The sequence below is a fragment of the Nuphar pumila genome, chromosome 17, assembly GCF_984573655.1.
Source record: "Nuphar pumila chromosome 17, dmNupPumi1.hap1.1, whole genome shotgun sequence".
Taxonomy (NCBI): Eukaryota; Viridiplantae; Streptophyta; class Magnoliopsida; order Nymphaeales; family Nymphaeaceae; genus Nuphar; species Nuphar pumila.
Window position 1 is genome coordinate 63,657,089 of NC_143265.1, and position 24,034 is coordinate 63,681,122.

The following is a 24,034-nucleotide window of genomic DNA, read 5'->3' on the forward strand; positions in this document are numbered from 1 at the left end:
CTCGGATGCGCGTGGACAGGATGCACTGGGATGTCCACGCATGTCCGCAAACAGGACCGGACGCACTGTCCTGCCCTGTTTTTTTTTTTGTCTGAGTGTCTGTCCACTACTGTTCCGTAGGGGGCATGGAGCAGTGGCGGATGCCAAATAAGCGTCCGCAGACGCTCGTGGGGCCCGCTCTTGGTGCATCCCGTGAATGGCGATTCATATGTGCCCTAAGGTGACCGGTCAATGGAAATGCTAGAGTTTGTAAACTATTTCATATAATAGCTAGTGTACTGTAATGGGACTAATAGAATTGATGGATGTTCTACTCTCTCTCTCTCTCTCTCTCACACACACACACACACATGTATATGAATATGTGTGTGTCTATATATACAATTGGTGAAAACTATAACTATATATATATATATATATATATATATATGTATATGGACAAGAATGTCTATATAAGTGTTCTTTGGCAATTCTGATCATACAGATGTGATCTCCATGTCAGAAGGTTAAGAACAGGTGCTTGGATCAAATTTTCTTGATGGATAGAAAGAATTTTGTTAGGAAACTAATAATCAATATTCTGAATTTCTTGTTATAAAATTATATCCGTTGTCACTGATATCGCCGATATTTTGAAAATATCGTGATAATTTCGTCAGCATCAAGTAAGCCGATAACATCAGCAAAATATCACGATATTTTCAAAATAGTACCAGAAATGAAAATGTCACAATTTTATCATGATGTTTTTGAAAAAAAAACTTATTTTTTGTATTTTAACCCCAATTTTTGTTTCTTTTGTATTTTAAAAACTTTTCAAACTTATTTCCTTATATTTTTTAAGGAAAGTGATACGAAACCTATTATTTTCTTATCTTTTTATTATTTTTTACATTTTTTAATTTTTAAAACTCCTGAGATTTTCTTGAGAAAAATCACATTGAAAAACTCTCCCAGAAAAACCCTCGGTGAGAAACTACCTTGAACGATATAGGTGACTGATTCTATCTACATATCAAATAAATTTAATCCAAGGGCTGGTTCCTAGGTTTCTGACCATGGGGATCACATCCATACTGTCAGAATTATAAAAAATACCTGCAAGTATGAGTTATACTAGTATGCATATATGTATGTATTGTTTACTATCACCACAATTAGGTGCTGAACTGCCAATAACTATAGATGAAATATAGGAATTCATGAACTTAGATATGTTTCCTGTGATATTCAATTGCCTACTAAACTTTCCCTCAGTCCATTAGTGATACTAGTGAATTTGAAAGTTGGTAAAAGCTAATCTTGCATTTTATATTCACCAGATATAGGGGAAGTGAGGGAAAATAAGAATTGGATTTGCCCACATTGTGTTGAATCTCAAGGAAGCAAACCATATTGGATATGTAACAGGTATCATTCATTCTTATGTGAATATTCTTGAACTTCCAAAACTTGACAAACCTTTGTCAAATAAATGAAAGATCAAAGCTAAAGTAGCTCGTGCTGCACAACTGCTCAACCATGTTACATGACATCTTTTACATTAGGGTAATTCCCTTTAAAACCTCATTTGGCAGGAGCTCTAATAGAAATTTGAAACTTTTAATTTGCAGCTCCTTCTGCTTAAAGAAGCACAACATAGCGCCTACTGGCATCGCCATTTTCAAAGGTTTGACGTTTCACATGTATCTGGTTTAATTAATAGCTAACTACATTACATTAGCCGTGGTCAAGAGTAGCAAGATTTCTGTTGGGGATGGTATTGGCTTTTGGATTTCTAATATGCACGAAATGCCATTTGAAAGTTTTCAGTGGAGATGGGCAAAGATTCATTATTCATTGAAGAGCTCACTTAATGCACTGGAAAGCATTTGCCACCCAACTTACTTCCTGCTTTTCCTGACTTACATGGAAAAGTAAGAGTCATCCATTTAAGCATCTCTTTCTGCCATTCATGGCAGAGTAGTTGCCACTTGTAGTTCTGAATCGCCTTTTCCCATTCAAACAGGAAGAGGGAGAAATGTGAGGAATTGCTTTGCCAATTTCATGCAAGAATGTGCAAATGCAGTATTTTTTTTATAATGTCAAAAGCTAATCACATGATGATTTTGAGAAAGGTACAAAGTATTCTTGTTTAGGTTGAACATATAGCTAACAGGTTGCACTCTTTGTCGGCTGACATGTGGAATAAAGCTCGAGAGATGGGGTACAAATCAGTGGCACATTTCCTCATGGATGAGCTTAAAAGGAAGCAGTTCAAGTCGGCTTCAACAGCTAATGATTGAATGTGATCAGCATCATCTGACACTTGTCATGTAACTCTAATTGTACATGCATATTTTGCTTGAGGATTTATTTTCTGCATGTACCTGTTAAGACTGATGATCAAGACTTACCTGTAATCGTACAAAAAATGTATGAAGCTTTTGTGCACAACCTAGTTCTTCCTCTTATCAAGGAGTCTCAAAAGGATCGAACACGGTGATCAGGGACTCGAGTCCCCCAACTCTGAAAAGGGTCGAACATGGTGGTCCTGTGCCAATCTGAAGGCCCAGGTTCGAATCCCTCTGCCACATGGGCTTAAGAGATATCTGGAATGGTGGGTCTGCCTTTCAAGAAAAAAAATAAAGATCAACTATCTCAAGTAAGAAAGTCCCTGGTTTTGAAATGGGTGATAATTTTGACGCTTTTAACAGTAGTCAGATCCTTTGTATCTGGAACAAGCAGTTGGTAACAGTGGATGTAATGTTGTGCACAAAATGTTTGCTATTGCGGAGCAATCTCAAGAATTGGTAGTTGTGTCATGCTTGGAACCCGATTTCGCATGCAAAGGAGCAAATTTAACAAAAAAGGTAAGGGTTCTATGCTCTACACTTAGATTGGAATTCATAGGCACAAATTTCTTTAAAATTTTGTATGGACGTACTTTAAACCATACCTCCTATACGTGGGGTTGACTTAGGGTTGTTGAAATATGAAATAGAAAGGAGTTTTAAAATAAAAACCCTTCTAAAATCATTTTTTCCCAAATTGGATACGAGCACTTGAATCAAATTTTTGATAAAAAGAATAATTTTTTTTTTGATAAAAATTATGTTAGACCTTAAGAATAAAGGGTTGATTTCGATTGAAGCGCTGAGAGCTTTGGCGATTGTTGGCCCAACACCCTATGAAAACTCCTTAGATTGTGACATGGGATTGGAACACCACCCGTTTCACGGGTCATCCTGATAGCCATAATTCAACATGATGATAGAGATATGTGGTCTCATTGAGGTCCATATCCCATGTTCAACCTTTATATGAAACAGCAATCAGGCAGGAGACCACTACAGAGCCAACTCATCGATAGGGTGTCCCTGAAAGAATTAAAGCTATATCCAAAGAATTACATTTGAGGGATGAACTCCAAATCCTTGAGGAAATTGAAGAACTAATGTGGAAGCAAAAATCGAGGCGCCGTTGGCTAAATGAGGGAGACAAAAACACCATCGTTATTCAAACCATACTGCCTCCTTTATTTTCGAAGGTGGCACCACCATGAGCTCAACAATGGAAGTGAGAGTGGAAGCTATAAGATACTTCTCATATTTAGTCTAGAATATAGAGGTTGATCAAAGTGTTTTTCAAAGAGAGATAACCCCTAGGTTGTTTGAAGCAGAAAACAAATGGCTTGCAATGAAAGTGACAAATGAGAAAATTAAAAAGTGTCATTTTAATTTGAATTCGAAGCTGATAGTGCCCTAGGTCCTGATGGATTTCCGAGGCACTTCCAAAAATCCCAGCTCATAGTTGGCAAGGATATCAATAGAGCCATAAATAACTTTTTTGCAACATGAAAACTAATGAAGAGAGTTAATTGTACCCATATCGTTCTCATACCAAAAGTGGGAAGAGCGAACAAGTCACTTTTATCCAATTGGATTGTGCAATTATATATATATATATATCAGGATGAAGGGTATCTTAGAGCGTATCATCAGCCATAATCAACAAACCTTTTTTAAAGGAAGAAGCATCTAAGAGAGCATTTTGCTAGCACATGAAATGCTTGATTGGATGATGATATGCAAAAACAGGGAAACTATATTCAAAACAAACCTAACAAAGGCCTACAATTGTATTGATTGGGATTTTATGAAAAACACCATTTTTTCGGATTAAAAAAAGAATGGATGGAGAGGGTCCTGACACGCGTGAGAACCCCCTCCTTTGCAGTGATAATAAATGGCAAGGCAAGCAAACTATTTCACCATATTTGTTTTTAATAATTATGGAAAAGTTGTCTCATCATCTAACCTAGCAGTATCACATAGAGAAATTTAACCAATCAATATTAACGATATCGAATGGCACCACTCTTTTTATACTGGCGATCCCTTATTTTTTTTATCTGTGATTACAAGTACTCGATACAAAATATCTTGAAGGTGATAGAACAATTTGAAGCTATCTCGAGCCTTCAAATAAGCATGGATAAGACAATATTCATCTCTTGCAATATGTCACAACAGAGAGTCAACATTATCAGTGGATGGAGTTGATGTCATCCCACTGATATTCCAGTGACATACTTGGGCTTACCTTTATTCAAAGGGAAACTCAAAAAGGTGATGTGCGAGAAATTGATTATCAAATTCAAAAGCAAGCTGGAAACCTAGAAGGGCAAACAACTGTCTTATATGGTAGCCCGAGTAACATTGATAAGGTCGGTTCTGCCCTTATTTATTGAATGGGTTCCTTTTAGTTACCGGTTAATGTCATCAAGAAAATTAAACCAATTATCAGGAACTTTTTATGGTTTGATTCTGGCTCTTATAAACATGTCCACCTCATGAGTTGGGAAAAAAAGATTAATAAACCAAGATGGAAAGGGAGACGGGATCTCATGAATTTAGAAGAGAAGAACACAACTTGCTTAAAGGTTCATGTACATGGGTGAGGGTGTGGTAAATGAAAAATATTTATCTATCGAATCCTTGTAGGTTCCTGGTGTAGACACCTCAATTTTGACCGAGTTATTTCACATAAAAAGTCATATGCCAAAATCCAATGTTTTCAGTTATTTTAAAGTTATACTAACTTCAACTTCATTTTTAACCTTCAAAACGATATCTTTAAGTTTTTTGTCCAAAATATCAATTAAACTAGAAGATCTTAACTTTCAAAAAAGATAAAAATGATGGCAATCCTACGTCATAGTCAAAACAAGATTACTTATTCAATAAAAATCATGTTTTTCAAGTAGAACTCACTTTAATCATATTTTTTATTACTAAAATGATCGAATTTGGGTTTTCACTTAAAAGATGAATCAAAGTAGAAGATGTTAGATTTTAAACACTTTAAAATTACTTCAAAAGAACACTCAGATAAAAAGTTGTGACAAAAAAATAATTTATCATGCTTGTTTTAGCCCATTTTACTAACTATGTATCGTTAGGAAAATGCTAACTATACGTGTAATGTGGTTAGTAGCATGTGTCTTTAGGAGCATGTGACGTTAGCGATTCTTTTGGTTGAAAAACATGCATTATTTTAAAGATAAACCACCTATTTCATTATCCCTATTTCATAAAATTGCGAGATAAGATCTAGCTCAATCTTAAATCTCTAAATCCTATCTAACCTACATAATTCTTACATATTAGGCTAAAAAAACCCTTGGCCAATTAGAAGATCCTTTTCAAACTTTAGCCAATAGGATTCTGCCAATTTATCCTTGGATGGATTCAGATCTACAGATCCAAAATTTATGAAAATTGTGCCAAAATCTGCAAAAAAAAAATATAAATTGAGGTCTACCCTCTCCCTCTCAAATTTCACGTATGAAGTTTGAGACCTAGTTGCACACATATTCTACCAAAATCTCTACACAACTAGACTTAACACTCTAGCTTAGCTAATCCCACTTAGCTGGTCTAGAACCTAAATCCTTTATCTCACCCACCTTCAGTGCCCATGTCTAGCCAAATTGCTGCCCGAGTTTCACCACGCTCATCACATCATAGAAAAGGGTTACCTAAGCTTAATGTGAGATTTAATTTGCTTTTTATTGTTCATTTCATTTATTTTATAAGTATAAAATTCCTTAGCCTTTATATATTGTTCATTCTTTTCTTCTTATTTTCTAGTCTTGGTGGTGTCTCACACCATCAAGCTTGCCATTTTTTTAGAACTTACATACGAGGTATGAGAACCCGCAAGCTAAAGCCTATGTTGAAGATTTCAAGCTCCTAATGCGACTAATCCCTGATCAACGGAGGAGGAAAGGCACACAACTTGAAGAGCGAACTCCACAACTTCCATTAATCTCATGTTCGGATCCAAATTTCTATCCAAATTATTATTATGTTTTTAAAAAATCCTATTTTTGTTTTTCAAAATTTGGGGATCTACGTCTAGTAACCCTAAATGTGGTGCTCATGGGTGGAAGGGAATTCAACATTGAGCAATAGCTATTTTACATGTTAAATGAAAAATTAGGAATGGATCCAATAAACTCCCCCTTGAAGGATAGTGATGTATCATAGTATGAGACAAATCCAATTCAATGATACTATAGACAAAGCATGGAAGCCACAATGTATCATGTTAAATTCTATTTTTTGGGTCTTGGATGATGTCAAGAATATGGTAAATGCCTAATCTTGGGCCTTTGATAAACAAGATAACTTAATATGAGTTCCATCCAAGGTGTTCTCGATGAAATCATTTTTGGGAGGAAACTCAGGAAAAGGGACAAAGAAACTCAATCATTAAAATAATTTGGATTAAGAAGGCATTTTCTAGAACCACAATCACACTTAGGTGGGTAGTGGAGGGATGGATACTAGTGCATGACAAGCTACATAGAATGAGAGTTCAGTTATTGAGTAGGTGTGGGGGAAGTAGTGTGATACACGAGCAGAGCAAAAGACTTGGGTCTATAAGGATCCATTTGAATCTATTATAATTTTTAGAGATTTTGGATCTTTTGTATTCGAATATTGAATCTATTCAAGATCTAAAATTAATATTAAGTTTTATTTTTCTATGAATAATTGTTACGTAGGAAGGGGGATCAGAGTTGGATGATTGATAATTCTTATTTTCATTGTATTTATGCAATTTCTTTAGATATGTCTTATTTTTCTCGATTTTTGTGCATAGGAGTAACATAATGTAGTTTTTCTCCGCGAATTGAAAGTCTTAGTTTGCATCAAAGTAGTATCAAAGTGAGTTTCTTCACCTCGATTCCATTTAAGGAACGGTTTTATTGATTTCAATAGGCGCCAAACGTTCAACCGAGGAAACAGCGTTGGATACATGTCACAAACATGGCATTCCATGCGAGGTATGATTATTTACACATAAGGTAGTTCATAGTTCCCCAATTGATTTCTTAAACTAGCGATATTCACCATCGTCGACCCTAACCCCACGTAATCTGCACACCCACCTTCATTTTCTCTGTCCTACCCAACTGACATCCCTGCCAGAACCCGTCCATCAGCTCCCACCAGTCGCCTCTTCCTTTTTTCTCTTGCTTCCCACCTCCCCTTGGGCTTCCTCTTCTTCCCCACCACCACCGTCGTCTCTGCTTTCCTCTTTGTTCTCCTCTTCTTTCTAGCAATGACCAGTGGTGGGACTGACCGCCAACGGCCAACCCATCTCCTTCCTCCGATGGCGCCAAAAGCTGGTCGCTGGCCAACCAAAACAAACGATACACCTAGTCGGTCGCCACTGGCGACAACCCCTCCTCACTCTCTCTCTTCTTCCTCAATTATGTCTCTCTCCATCCCTCTTCGTTCACGTTCTGTAGCCACCAGCCAGTACTTGACCGATGACCTATCATCACCCAGGTACAACCGATGGGACCCCAGTCTGTCAACGAGAGAGCTCCTGTTGATCGCTATGGTTGCCCCGTTTATGCCCCCTTTCACCCCTGTTCTTGGTGAAGGTCTCCACCAACCATCAACCATCGTCGAGCAGGGCAGGCCGGGAGGGGGACAATCACTACGACGCCCCTCCCCTGTCGACGACGGTGGAGGGTCACCGCCCACCGTCCATCCCATGATTAAACCACCCAAGAATTTCATCCATATAGATTTTGGACCCGGTTCAAACTTGGTTTCCACTTCTTTAAAACGAGTCTAATCCATTTTTTCATTCAGATCAACCCCAAATCCCGTATACCTTATCTAATTCCAACTCAATCCCAATGATACCCATTATTGTGAGACCCTTGATCAACAAATAGTTAAGTTTATTGTTGGACTTCGTGGTTGCTTTTTTCCAAACTATATAAAAACTTCCTTACAACCTTAGAACAAGATTTTCAAGGTGCCTTGGATCTGGAAGTATAACTACAACCCCATCCAAATTCTCCTTCAAAGCCTAGTAAAATCTCGATCCAAGACAAACTCACTCTAGGCTTAAACCCAAATCTGGTTGACCCAGTCTCAAAAAAATCAGTCCATTCATCATCTCAACTTCACTCGTACCCACCTTATCTAAACTAAGCCTGCCCCAGAACTCGAGCCGGTTTAGGATGCAATATCATTAGTATGTGAAACATGAGATGATGGAACCAAAGATCCAGATTGTTTGTTCATGTACTACTTGAGATTGAATTAAATCAGCCTTAGATCCATTCGATCAATTTGATCCAAAATTTTAAAAAGATGCAGTCAAGGACAATGGATGGTTCGAGAAGAATGTTATTGGAGCAGATCATGCTTGGTCTACTCAGTTTATGGTGCAGTATAAGAATCTAGTTATGTATTGTGAGCCCATAACCCACAAGGTGGAATGGGATTAAAAAATACGCAAGCAAGCTCCTAACTTGAGGACAAGTTTTTTTCAACCCAGAAAAAATGATGCAGTAGCAGAGCATAATACCCAGGTCCATAAAGATCTATTTTAGATTTTAGAATTTTTGGATCTTTGTATTAAGATATCAGATCTATCCAAGATCTAAAAATAAGATTAGAGTTTTATTTTTTTATAAATACTTGTTATGTAAGGAGATTGATTAAAGTTGGATGGATGATGGTTGTTCTTATTTTTGTTGAATTTATGCAATTTCTTTTTGTATTTCTTGCTTTTTCATGAATAAGAGTAGCACAACCTAGTTTTTCTTGGTGAATCAAGGGTCTCAGTTTGCATCATAGTGGAAGATGCAACCCATGTTTTTGCAATGTTGAGTGGCGAGATTCTTATGTAATATGACCTCCAATCTCTTTACTTTCAGATTGTGATATGGAAGATTTGGAACCAGTGGAACCTTGGGATCTTTGAAGCTAAAGAAAGAATCCCAGTCAACCCAAGTAGTGTCTTCACACTTTAGGAGGACACAATCTGTGAATCCTTCATAACTGGGAAGAAGGAATAGCTATTAAGTGGATACAACAGGAATCATGGTCTCCCCATCAACAACATATGTAGTATCTATCAATCTTAGTGGCTTTTTGGATTCACCTTCTTGGGTCATTTTGTGGAGGCCGGTTGCTTTTCAATGGAAGGTAGGCTGGAAAAACACTAATGTCATCATTGAGAGTGCAAGGTTTGATCTTGTGGGTAAGAATCAATGGGCATGAGAAGGAAGAGGCAATGGGTGGGATGTTCAGGACAATTTTGTACAGTAATAATGTACATAAAACATTTCGTAACTCAAATTTTATGGTCAGGAGTAGGGATGGCAGTGGGGCGGGGCGGGGTGGGGGACAAGGTCTCCACCCCCACCCCGCCTCAAGATTTTATCCTCCACCCCCGTCCCGCCTCCCTGGCGGGGATGGATTTTATCCTCCACTCTCGCCTTCATCCCCGTTTCATGTCCTCCATCCCCGGTCCAAACGGGGATGAGGCGGGGCGGGGCGGGGCGGGGATATTGCGGGGAAAAGTGGTCGGGGCGGGGATCGTGGCGGGGACAGGGCGGGGCGGGGAAAAGTGCACGTCCATCCCCGCCTCCACCCCCGGACGGGGATGGATTTTAACCTTCGTCCCCGCCTCCATCCCCGTTTCATACCCTTCTCATCCCCGGTCCAAACGGGGAGAGGCGGGGCCCCGCTTTCCCCCGGTCCACTGCCATCCCTAGTCAGGAGGCTAGTCACTGTAGCTAGAGTGGGGATGAGGAAGGACCACCCCCCTGATTGGCATCTTCCAAGAGAAGAGATATAATGGTGTATTTACTTACAATTTAACTAATCAAATTACTAGACAGCTGGTTGATCTGAAAAGATTAGGTGCAATATGATTGCACAAATATCTGTGCATTAAGCACCTAATCACCCTCCATCTTGAGGACTGGGCCAGTCAGTTGTGGGGGGGCCCAAGGCCTGATGGAGGGCGATCAGGTGCTTAATGCACAAATTTTGTGCCATGCAACTGATCATGACACACTTTATCCAGACAGGTTGGGATGGACTGAGATATAGATATTCACAACTCAATTGGAGCAGGTGGTATTGGGTTGTGGCAGGTGGGCCAATTGGAGCTTGGTCCAACCCAATAAAGATCCTACCCCAGCTGGATCAACCTGGCTGATTGTACCTCAGATCGGACCCAGGCCCTGAAGGTGACAACTTATACATCAAAAGTCATACTCACATGAAAAATAAAGTGGGAAACATGGATAGCCCAATCATGCATTACCACTACTAGTAGGGACGCAACAGTTTGTATTCGGCTCGGATATTCTGACCAAATCCGAATTTGTTTAATTTGATTAGGTAGAGAAAACAATGTATTATTAAAAGTCTGATTGGGATATGGTATAAAGCTTTACATCAAAATCGGCTTAGAAACCGAACCCAAATCTGAAGACATATGAATCTGATTATATGTCACAAATATTGCTGATATTTTGAAAATATCATGTCTTTATTACGATAATATACTACATAAAACGCAAGTTTGAAACCGACCCGTTTACATCATTAGGTCCACCACTAAGTACTAACTAAGGTCTTTCCCGATCTGGACCGGATCCGACCCATACATGTTCCCAGAGTGGCAACGCATCCGTATCGTCCAGAACAACCAACCAATGTTGTGAAAAAAGAACAAAAGAGGACAAGGGAGAAAGGCACGAAAGAGGGTTTTGGTATCGGTCGCCCTTCTCCCATTATATAAACCACAAAACCTTTTAACCTTTGAGAGAGAGAGAGACTTTGAAACTACTTCGAATTTGCAGACGCTGGCAAGCTTGGGACTTCTTCTTCTTCTTCTCGAAGATCGAAAATTTCTAGGGCAAAGGCGATGGGTTCCGAAGGATCTAGGGTTGTGGGTGAGTGATTCTTACCAGAATTCCCCCCTCCTCTTCTTTTGCTCTCTTTTTTTGTTTCTTCTTCTTCCTGTTCTTATTGTTATGCATGGATGCTCGTATCTTGTTAGATCGTTAGTTGTTGTTTCTGTTAATTGCGCTTCTCTGTGATTGTCATTCGTTGGGGTCCTGTTGTTGTGATGCTGGTCTCAGTTTTTTTCACTATTTGACTGTTTTGGTTTATCTTCTCTGGTTGTTAATTGTTGTTGCCTCTGTATTTTTTACTGTCTATGATGTTTAGTCACGCAATTGGAATTGTTTTCTTTGATAATTGAGAGGCTTTGTTTGATCGATTTAATTGCTGATTGCATGGGTTTTCTTCCTTGTTTCTTTTTTCTTTTGTACTTTCTTTTAGTTTTGGGTCTCCTAGGGGATTGAGAATCAATAATTGGCAAGCAGTATGGGATGTGTGCAGGGACGGAGCCAGGAATTTAAGCTAGGGTGGGTACAAATGCACAGTAAAAAAAACGAGTGGCTTAAAATATGGAAGAACTGATGGTTCTGCTACCTTGACGAGGGATTCACTATGACAACCAAACACATAATCTTTAAGCATGTGAATCATACAAAAAAGAAGTTGAACTTAATTGAAGCACAAACTATAAACTACCAAGGCCAATTGCTCATAACAACTGTTAAAGGGGTAGAATCCAATCACACCACTAAAGTAATTAACCCAAATGCATTCCAAACTAAATTATACAATTAATCCCCCATTCGAGGGAAATCCTCAAAAAGATATTAGGGGAAAAAGAAAAATGGGTTCCAAATGATAATTTTTGCATTAGGAAACATCAACTTCAATATGAATCAGATGCCCATAAAACTAAAATATATATATCCATTACATGAGCACACAGAATAATCCACAGATACCAACCAAAACAAAGCTGAATGTAAATGGAATGCCCAAATAGAAACTAACCCAAATATTGATTATCGTGCTTCACATAAAGCAGAAAAAACAAACAAAACCAAAAGCTCATAATGAATCCACAAACACCAACCAAAATGCGGCTAAATGTAAATGGATTGCCCAAATAGAAACTAACCCAAATATTGATTATTGTGTGCCCACATAAATCGGAGAAAACAAACAAAGGCAAAAGATCTTAATGTCTCATTTTGAATCATACAAAAAAGAGAGAGAGAACTTACTTGCAGGAGTATGTAGAGAGCTTGGTGAGCTTCCCCCTCTCAAACTGAAGCCATGGTTGTTGGTTGAGGGTATGGAGTTGGGGCTCTTTACATGATTATGAAAAGAAAGGATTTCTCATACCACCAAAGAGGAAACCTCCCTGCTTGCGTCCAACTCTCCAACGTCTCATTTTGGATCCCACACAAGATGTATAGACTCCTACCCTCCCACAACAAATCTCTAGAATCTTCACACCATAAAAAAAATGGAGCTCACAAAAGATACCAAGACATAACCCAAACAAAATCTCTAGAAACTTTTACACCAACAAAGGGGAAAAGATGAAAACACCCTTCTTGATTTCTAAAACTACAATCCACCAGAGAAGAAGAACCAAAAAGAAAGAAAATTAAGAGAAAAAAAAGAAAAGACCCTCTATGTTAACCCACAAACTATGCCTATTGGGGGGGGGATTTAAAAAGAAGAAGATAAAAACATACAAATTATACCCACAAAAAAGAAAAACTAACACCAGCACACTACTATTGGGAAATGGAATTGTTATACAGAAACAAATTGGTAGTAGAGAAAAAAAGAAAAAAAAAACTTGATTGTCTCCAAACGGCTCTATTTTCATAAGAAAAATGAAAAGCCTTGAGAGAGAGAGAGAGAGAGAGAGAGAGAGAGAGAGAGAGAGAGAGAGAGAGAGAGAGAGAGAGAGAGAGAGAGAGAGAGCACCCCGTTGGCCGCCTTTGGGTCGGGCACCAATGCCTACCCTGACCCGGTTAGGATGAGCACTGCCCATGAGTTACGTGGGTCAAGGTGGGCACTGCCTACGATGACCCATATCCCCCTTGAGGGATCTCTGGGGTCAGGGTGGACACCCTCCCCTTGATGTGGCTCCGCCTCTGGATTTGTGGTTAATTTGCTTTTAATTGCACGTGGGAACCATAATGTGGAATACTATGTGTTGTCTGTCCTTGTGTTGCATGGTGGTCAGTGACAGTGGATAAGGGAAGAAGTGCTGAGACCTCATATTGGGAGCCTCGTGTGTGATGGCCATGGAGGGCATTGCCTTCTCTATGTCCTCTATTCATGTTTCATTGGGCCTCTTTGATGATCCAGTCTAGGTCAACTTTCTACAATTTTTTCATTGGGAGATCTGGGACTTATTGGGTGAGGCATTTTTGTGCCAATGAAGTTCATTGGGGTGAATTTCTCTTGAGAATTCTTAGTAGATCCTCTTTGGTTATTTTCCCCACATTGGTAGGAAGCTAGGAACCTTTTGGTCTTCTGAATTCGGATATTTGTTTGTTAGGGCTACTTTACCAAGCCCTTTGCGGGAAGAACCATTTGGTTACTGCAAATAAAACAATCATATAACGATGCCAATGGTCAAGGGCAACGGTCAAGATAGTTTGGTAATGGCTTGCTCATGCAGCCATCAAATTACATGTCAACTGAGGAAATTCAAGCATTAAGAGGTCAAGTTTCTAGATATCATGACTTGTCAGTTGGCAAGTGCAACACTTCTTTTGCAGTCTTTCCTCCTTTTGTTGTTTTAGTTAAGGATCCTGTCTCTCTTAAAGGCAAGAGAATTATTTGCAAGTTGTAGCTATCAACCACATAAAGGCCACTAGCTTTTTTTAATCATATCTGTAGATAAACGAATTGTTTGCATGTTATAGCTGTTGACAGCATAAAATATCTTAACATAATTTTATTTCCTTCAAAATAAATCCTTGAAGGTTTCAGGTTCCTATGTCACCCTAAATCTCAGATCTTAGTTATATGCATAATCTAGTAGATCTTGTTGGTTTAACTTTTTGAAAATTGGAGATCTTATTCGTTTACTTTCATACAATTTTTAAGCCTGTGTTGAATTAAAGCTCTCTTGCAAATCCTTGCCTATAAAGGGGTAGGATGGTGTATGCACCTTTGATGCATTCACATAGTATTTACTGAATGATAGTATGATTCATGAAACTTCTTTGCCTGCATACTACATCTTGGAACGGTGTAGCAGAGAGCGTATTGGTGCACCACTGGGTCTGCTCTTATTAAAATGTATCAATCACGTCTATGGCCAAATCTTTGGACCAAAGATTTTTAGATTGCAGTTAACTTATTGATCAAACGTAAACTTTAGCTGTTGGGTGAGGCACCATAGCACGTTCTTTTTACAAGTGTCTCAGATAATTTGTTTTCAAAATTAGGCTTGCAACCTTTTCTGTCATCATTGCTAGCTCTTTGAAAAAAGGTTTTCAAGCAAAACACAGGTTACAAGTTAATAGGGAGTTAGATATTCTAATCCTGAAACTAACAGAGTTGTTTTATGAAGACATGTCTCCTTTTTGAAGAAAATTTTGTATAGCTCTCTGCTTGTTCTGGTAATGACAATGGTCATGAGTGTATGTTAGTTTCTTTGCCTTATAGTGTCACCCATGCATACATACATACATGTGTGTATGTGCACACATGCATGTATCTTGTAACTATAAAATGAAACTTCTAAAGCCTAAACCATCTTAGGTGATTTTTGCATGCTGCAACTTTCCCCCTCCTTTATTCTTCCTTCTTCTAAGTGTTAAAATGTAAAACTGTACACATGTATATATAATAATATTATATTATTATATATATAAATACATTTTTCATTTCTTTCTTTTCTGTAATTTTTTTCCTTTATTTTTATTTTGTCTTTATGTCATCTAGTTCAGTTTGAACTAGAATGACTGTTGCTAGTCAAGTCCTGTCCAGACTTGACTAGCAATAGAGCTGTTGGACTGACACATTCCAACAGCTCTAAATAGAGCTGTTGGACTGTGTCCAACAGCTCTATTGAGTCTTCTTTCAGCTGTGTATATAAAGGGGTGCAGCCCCTCTTGTATTTCATTCCAATGCTTCTTAAGCAATTGGTTTTTCATATCAATAAAGAATACATTTTTATTTTTATTTTGTTTCCAGTTATACCCTTTTTAAGGGTTATGCTTTAGTGTCATTCTTGACACTTGCCCTTGTTAATCTAAGCCCGTGTTTCGAAGATCCCCATTTCATTTCATGGTATCAGAGCCGCGGAAGTACTAAATCTTGAGGAAAAGCTGCCTCGGTTTCCGTGCCCGTTTGCAAAAGTGTTCGCCACTTGAAGAGAAGTGTTTTATCACTTCATTGGAGAAGATTTCACATCTTGTTGTATTGTTTTTTTTTTTCTTTCTTTTTCATTTTCCTTCTTATTTCTCTTTTATCCCTATTCTTTCTCTCCTTGTAATCGATGGATGACAATGATAAAGTCACCATCATGCCTATGAAACTAAGCGATATGAACTATGTAACATGGGCTTCAATCATGAAGCACCATATATGGGGAAAAGGCTTATGGGGGATTGTGGATGGTTCCGATTCGGAACCTAAGCTATCTCTTACTAAAAAGAAGGGAGATAAAGAGGTCCCTCTATCGGAAGAAGAGAAAATCAAGGCTATTGCCTCATACGAGAAGAAATGGAAAGAATGAAGAATATCTCATGCGAAGATAATGTCATGGCTTATCAATAGCGTTGACATTAAAAAATGCTCAAGTCTTGCCAAATTTGATCATGCCGATAAGGCATGGGAATACCTTAAGAATATGTATTCCCTTAAAGATATTGCACACGTGTGCAACCTCCAAGAAAAAGTTCGAATGATGACACAAGGAGACAAAACTATTCGTGAATATTACAATGGGTTGTCCGAACTTTGGGAAGAACTTTCCATTTTAGAACCAAAGCGGCATTGTGCCGAAGACATCGAGCTTCGTCAAAAACAACTCGATGCTGAACATTTTTACCAGTTTATCACTGGATTAAGGCCGGAATTTGAAACCACTAAATCGGCCCTACTTCACCGGGGAAAAATTCTTTCTATTGTTGAAACTATTGAAGAGTTAACAATGGAAGAAAATCGCCTCCGGAAAGGTTCTTTAAAAATTGAAGATGATTCCGTTTTAGCCGTGTCTAGACCAGGGAATCATGTTCGATCATATAGGCCTCCTCACTTTAACCGACAAAATGGTGACTATGATAAGAAGAAAGTTATTTGTCATCACTGTCATGAACCGGGACACTACAGGCCACAATGTCCCAAACTTAAGGAGCTGAGAGAAAAAAGAGTTGCAATTGCTGGATCGGAGCCTAAAGATCAGGATGCACCAGTTTCCCTGGCCCAACTAATGGAGATTCTCCAGCCTCTCATCAAAGGTGCCTCTTCCTCATCTGAAGCTTCAACTGGCGCAGCAGCCTCATCTTTTTCTGATCTAGGTAAAATTTCTTGGCTTCTTGATTCTGGTGCATCTTTTCATATGACCCCAAATAATCAAAGTCTATCCAAATGTGTTAAAAATAAAACAAGTGTGTCAAAGGTCTTTACTGCTGATGGGATTTCTCTTGAAATAGAAGGAATAGGAAATTTTGAAAAAATTCATAAAACAAAAAAAAAATTTATTCCAGAAATTAGACATGTTCCCAAATTAAATTTAAATCTTTTATCTGTATCTCAAATTTCTGATTATGGGTGTAATATTTCTTTTTCTTCTCATGGTTGTTGGGTACAGGATCGCCAGTCAGGCAAGCTGATTGGGGAAGGCCATAGAGAAGGAGGACTCTATTACATGGATTTTTTGGAAATGCCGAAGAAAGCTTTTTGTTATAATATTCAAAAAATAGAGTTGGAACTGCGGCATAAGAGACTTGGTCACCCACATATAGCCAAAATCCAACATTTTCCAAATCTAGGGAAATTTTGTAACTCTGAATCATTTGATTGTAAAGATTGTATTCTCGGCAAAATGAAAAGATTACCATTTCAGAACAGAACCTTTTTCTCTTCAAGACCACTTGAATTAATACACTCGGATGTTTGGGGTCCTGCACCAGTAATTTCTAAAAGAGGATTTGTTTACTATGTTATTTTTGTCGATGATTTCTCCTGACATACGTGGATGTACTTTCTCAAACATAAGTCTGAAGTATTTTCATACTTTCAAACTTTTCATAATATGGTTAAAAACAAGTTTCAAAATGATATTACTATTTTTCGCACAGATTCAGGGGGAGAGTTTTTATCCATAGATTTTCAAAATTATCTTAAATTGCATGGCATCACACATCAAAGATCTTGTCCTTATACACCTCAACAAAATGGACTGGCAGAACGAAAACATCGCCATATTATAGAAAACACTAGGACTTTATTAATAGCAAATCAAGTCCCGAAAGACTTTTGGGCAGAAGCTGCCTTAACTGCCACCTATCTCATTAATAGGATGCCATCTTTGTTACAAAATATCACTCCCATTGAAAAACTTATGAACATTTCTCCAGACTACTCTAGACTAAGAATATTTGGGTGCAAGTGTTTCATATTTACTGACAAAAATGATAAACTTTCCCCTCGTGCGATTCCCTGTGCCTTTTTAGGATATGCTGAAAATCAGAAAGGTTATAGATGTTTTGACTTCAAAAATAATAAACTATATGTGTCTAGAAATGTTTCCTTTCTTGAAAAGGAGAGCTTCTTTGATTTTAGAAAATTAAAAGACGTCACTGAGTACTCCTTTTTGCTAGATCTAATATCAACATCTGATGAATATGACCTTGATTATAACTTTGATGATGATCAAAGAATTATTGATCTTAATGTTGAAAATGAAGAAGTTCATAGAGATACTAGTATTCAATATTCCAGGCGACAAGAGTCTAATCCTCCATGTGCACTTGAAAAATATTCTAACATTCCAACTAGACAATCATCCCGAATCTCGAGGCCTCCAAGAAAGTTTGTATCATACGAGTCTTTCTCACCCACATATAGGGCAATTATTGCATTAATTCACTCATATGAAGAACCATCCACATATTTTCAAGCAAAAAATGATATTAAATGGATAGAAGCCATGAAAGCTGAATTAGATGCACTTGAAAAGGCTTCTACATGGAATATTCAAGATCTTCCTTCAGGGAAGAAAACTATAGGATGTCGATGGGTTTATAAAATTAAAACCAAGAGTGATGGTACTCTTGAAAGATATAAAGCCCGTTTAGTAGCCAAAGGTTATGCCCAAGAATATGGGATTGATTATGAAGAAACCTTTGCTCCGGTGGCTCGTATGACTACTGTCCGAACCTTAATTGCCTTAGCTTCTATCAAAAAATGGTCTATTTTTCAAATGGATGTCAAAAATGCTTTTTTAAATGGAAAGCTAGTTGAAGAAGTATACATGGAACCCCCTCCTGGTCTAAGTATTCCTAAGGGTAAAGTCCTTCGCTTAGAAAAAGCTCTTTATGGACTTAAACAAGCACCAAAAGCTTGGTATGATAGGTTTAGTCGTGTTATGATTGATATTGGTTTTCAATTCTGTTTAACTGACACTGCTTTGTTTATTAAGAATTCTGATGCAAGGATCATTGTGCTTCTTCTCTATGTGGATGATATGATCATCACCGGAAGCGATAAATAGGGAGTTAAAACAATCAAAACACTTCTTAAATCTCATTTTAAAATGACTGATTTGGGCTTGTTGAGATATTTTTTAGGCATTGAAGTTGCTTATTCTCCTAAAGGATATTTATTATCTCAGACTAAATTTGCTTTTGATATTGTTTTCAGGTCTGGTATTACTGATGATAAGAAAGTTGACACTCCATAAGTTGTTAATGTTAAAATGAAGATTGATGATGGAGAACTTCTTGCAGACCCTACTCTTTACAGACAGCTTGTCGGGGCACTTTCCTATCTATCCATTACCAGACCAGATATAGCACATGCTGTTCATACAGCAAGTCAATTTCAACATGCTCCTACTTCTGTTCATATGGGAGCAGTCATGCGTATTATCAGATACATCAAGTCCTCTCTTTCACGAGGACTTTTCTTATCTTCCTCCTCTTCTCTTGATTTAATTGCATATACTGATGCTGATTGGGGAGGTGATCCCAATAACAGACACTCAACCACTGGCTTTTGTGTCTTTTTAGGGGAATCATTGATCTCGTGGAGGTGTAAAAAGCAGCAGAAGGTATCTCTCTCATCTACCGAAGCTGAATACAGAGCCATGGCAACCACAACCATGGAAGTAGTTTGGCTCCGACGACTGCTTGCTGACATGGGAGCTGAAGCAACAAAGGCTTCACAAATGTGTTGTGACAACAAAAGTGCGATCTACATTGCCAGTAACAGAACATTCCACGAACGCACCAAACACATCGAAATGGATTGTCACTACGTCAGAGAGGAATATCTACACGGGATAATTGATCTGCCATATGTCACTTCAGAATATCAGTTAGCAGACTTCTTTACAAAGCCTCTCGCTTCTCTCCGATTTCACTTTCTCTTAGACAAACTTTCGCTCATTGTACCGTAAGTTTGAGGGGGAGTGTTAAAATGTAAAACTGTACACATATGTATATATAATAATATTATATTATTATATATATATATATATAAATACATTTTTCATTTCTTTCATTTCTGTAATTTTTTTCCTTTATTTTTATTTTTTGTCTTTATGTCATCTAGTTCAGTTTGAACTAGAATGATTGTTGCTAGTCAAGTCATGTCCAAACTTGACTAGCAATAGAGCTGTTGGACTGTGTCCAACAACTCTATTGAGTCTTCTTTCAGCTGTGTATATAAAGGGGTGCAGCCCCTCTTGTATTTCATTCCAATGCTTCTTAAGCAATTGGTTTTTCATATCAATAAAGAATACATTTTTATTTTTATTTTGTTTCCAGTTATACCCTTTTTAAGGGTTATGCTTTAGTGTCATTCTTGACACTTGCCCTTGTTAATCTAAGCTCGTGTTTCGAAGATCCCCATTTCATTTCACTAAGGTATTATTTTAATCTCTTCCACTGAAAATTGAAGCTTATTTGTCTAATATATCAAATTGAAACTCTTTATATATATACCTTAAAAGCAAAGATGGGTGTAAAAGAGCATCTTAGATACTGTTCCACCATCCTTTCTTATGTTTACATCCTGAATAAAATTAATCGTTAATCAACTTTACTAAAGTTGGTCATGTATATTGTGAAGTTCAGAACATGATTCACGGTCTTTCTCCTGTAATCTGTGTGATTTTGTTTCTTTTCTCAAATTTTTTCACAATGAGCTTTCATCGGTGCCATATCAAGGAATTGACATGAAGATAAAAATTGTTCAACCCCTTTATGTTTTCTTTTTGACATAAATGGGGACAAAAAACATTGAAAACTTTGTCCAGAATATGTTTTGGTTGAATCCATTTATGGTGGCCTTAGTGCTTACAGCAGTTGTGTTCTTGTTTTTTGGAATGCCTTGTATTAGCCTTTTCGTTTGCTTTATATTTTGTTTTGCATATATATAGATGCAATTATTGGTTCTCCACATCACAGAACAAGCAACTAAAATCAGCATTTCCTATGCTTATGTTTTGGTTGAATCCATTTATGGTGGCCTTTGGTGCTTACATCCGCTGGGTTCTTGTTTTTTGGAATACCTTGTATTAGCCTTTTCGTTTCCTTTTTATTTTGGTTTGCATATATACAACAACAACTACGCCTTCATCCCAAAACAATTGGGGTCAGCGACATGAACCAAAAAAGAAAATCATTCTGGGTCTTCCACATGAATCCTTCTCCTACAATCATTTCTATCCAATGCCATGTCCTCGGTGAGGTTCAAAGCATTCATATCCTTTCCTATCATCTCCATCCAAGTCTTCCTAGGCCTACCCCGACCTCTTTTAACTAATATATATTTCCATTTCTCCATCCTTCTAACTAGAGCATCATTAGGCCTTCGCCGAATATGTCCAAACCATTGTAAACGATTCTCTCTCATCTTATTTTCAATGGGTGCAACGCCTACCTTCTTACGTATCTCCTCGTTCCGAATCTTATCTTTTATTGTATTTCCACACATCCATCTAAGCATACGCATCTCAGCTGCGCTCATTTTTTGAATATGATGTCTCTTGGCAGCCCAACATTCCATACCATATAGTAAAGCGGGCCTAATAGTCGTCTTACAAAACTTTTCCTTCAACTGCAATGGCATTTTACGATCACACAACACTCCAGTTGCACTTTTCCATTTCATCCACCCAACTTACTTCCTATGATTTACATTTCCATCAATTTCTCCATACTTTTGAATGATAGATCCCAAATATTTGAAACAATCATCTATCGATATTTCTTGCTCACCAAGCTTCACTACACTTCGTTGCTTACTAAACCGCCATTCCATATATTTTGTCTTACTTTTACTCAACTTAAAACCTCTTGCTTCCAATGTCTGTCTCCATAATTCTAACTTAGCATTAACCCCAACTCTACACGACACATTTTCTTGAATTGATCTCGTAAGCGCATCCATCACTATTGCAAATAGGAAAGGGCTTAAAGCAGATCCTTGATGTAACCCAACCGTTATAGGAAAATTGGTTGTCACCCCTTCACAAGTGCGGACATTGGTTACTACTCCTTCGTACATATTTTTAATTATACTAGTGTACTTGAGAGAAACACCTTTCTTCATCATTGTCCATCAGAGAACGTCCCTAGGTACTCTATCATATGCCTTCTCCAAATCAATAAAAACCATATGCAAATCTTTGTTCCTCTCTCTATATCTCTCAATAAGTTGTCTAAGAAGATGTATAAGTTCCATAGTTGATCTTCCAGGCATAAAACCAAATTGATTCTCCGATATCATGACAACCTTCCTCAACCTAGACTCAATCACCCTCTCCCAAAGTTTCATAGTATGACTCATGAGATTTATACCACGATAGTTTGTGCAATCTTGTATATCACCCTTATTCTTATATAGAGGCATCAAAGTACTCTTCCTTCACTCATTCGGCATCTTATTTGTCCGCCAAATCTTGTTAAAAAGATTTGTCAACCATTCTAAACCTTTCTCTCCCAAGCATTTTCAAGCCTCGATAGGTATACCATCTGGGCCAACTGCCCTTCTTTATTTCATTTTCTTCAAAGCTTCTGCAATTTCTTTCTTTTGAATCTTGCGCATGAAGTCACGATTCATCTCATGAAAAGAAATGAAGAAGTCTCCAAGATCCTGAGCATGAATTCCATTAAATAGCTCATCAAAATAATCTTTCCATCTTTCCTTAATCTCCTCATCTTTGACTAAAACCCTTTGCGTTTCATCTTTGATACATCTAACCATACCCAGATCCCTCGATTTCCTATCTCTCATCTTTGCAAGCCTATAAATATCCTTTTCGCCCTCTTTGGTATCCAACTTGTCATAAACCTCTTTATATACCTTATCCCTCGCGTTTCGAACTACTTTTTTAGCTTCCTTCTTTGCTATCATATACTTCTCCAAATTCTCATTATCACGACTCTTACTTAGATTTCTATAACACTTTCTTTTAACCTTAATAGCTAATTTGACATCCTCGTTCCACCATGATGTATCCTTATCTAGCGGTGCACTGCCTAGGTAATTATTTGTTCTCCACATCACAGGACAAGCAACTAAAATCAGCATTTTCTATACTTTTGGCTAAAATTCTTAGTTACACATTCATGTTTCGTGCATATTCATGATGACTATATTGTGGTGAATGCTGTGCAGTTCCTAGAAATTTCAGATTGCTAGAAGAACTTGAGAGGGGAGAAAAAGGGATTGGTGATGGGACTGTCAGCTATGGGATGGATGATGCTGATGATATATACATGCGATCATGGACTGGGACCATTATTGGTCCTCCTGGTGTATGTCTCTTCAGACCACTGTACTTTGGTGTATGAGTTTTGTGGCTGGATGACCGAGTTCTCTTTCTCTTTTCAGACTGTGCACGAGGGAAAAATCTATCAATTAAAACTATTCTGCGACAAAGATTATCCAGATAAACCTCCAACTGTTAGATTCCAGACCCGAATAAACATGACCTGTGTTGATCAAGAAACTGGACTGGTATGCGGATTGATCTTAGCTGTGTTATTTTCAGGTCTTTGGCAGAAGAATTTCTTCACTTTTTCATTTCATCCTGATTTAGGTCGACCCGAATCAAATTTCTATTCTAGGAAACTGGCAACGTGAGTACACAATGGAGGACATCCTGACTCAATTGAAGAAAGAAATGACATCTCCTCAGAACCGGAAGCTGGCTCAGCCACCAGAAGGTTATTATTTTAAATTTCTCACAGGATCTAATTTAGCAGGGACTTTGCAATACTAACTCTGCATCTCTCATTTATTTCTTTCCTTCAGGAAATGAGGATCAACGAATGGATCAGAAAACTGTGGTTCTCAGGTGTTGCATTCTCTAATTGAGGTCATATGTAAATATGTAACTAAGATCAGTGGATGGAGACTCCCCCCCCCCCCTCTAAGGAGTATTGGAATGAAGACATGGTTAGCTTTTAGGCATATTTGGATAAATTTGGAGTTTGGCCCTGGAAATACATGTATCTATGCAGTATTCTTTAACGCTACCCTTGGAGAGAATAGAACATCCGAAAGAAAGGCTACCACTGGCTTGGAGATTGGCTCTTTTTAATATCTTTTCTATGAATTTCTCCAACTAGTCTTTCAAA

The 24,034-nt window shown here is 37.9% G+C and overlaps 2 protein-coding genes across 2 annotated transcripts in view; both read left to right on the top strand.

Moving 5' to 3' along the window:
• Positions 1–2,800, top strand: part of LOC149812047 (uncharacterized) — a 32,523-nt gene extending 29,723 nt beyond the window's left edge. The window contains exons 5-7 of the mRNA XM_089992965.1: positions 1,323–1,410; positions 1,614–1,669; positions 2,194–2,800. Of these exons, the coding sequence (XP_089849091.1) occupies positions 1,323–1,410; positions 1,614–1,669; positions 2,194–2,285 (236 nt within the window). The 3' untranslated portion in view covers positions 2,286–2,800. The remainder of the gene's footprint in view (positions 1–1,322; positions 1,411–1,613; positions 1,670–2,193) is intronic.
• Positions 2,801–11,123: 8,323 nt separating this feature from the next.
• LOC149812048 (ubiquitin-conjugating enzyme E2 variant 1D-like) lies at positions 11,124–24,034 on the top strand. Its single transcript, XM_089992750.1, has 5 exons — positions 11,124–11,269; positions 23,070–23,209; positions 23,286–23,411; positions 23,494–23,620; positions 23,709–24,034. Exons 1-5 carry the CDS (start codon positions 11,242–11,244, stop codon positions 23,765–23,767), a joined length of 480 nt encoding a protein of 159 aa, XP_089848876.1. The 5' UTR covers positions 11,124–11,241; the 3' UTR covers positions 23,768–24,034.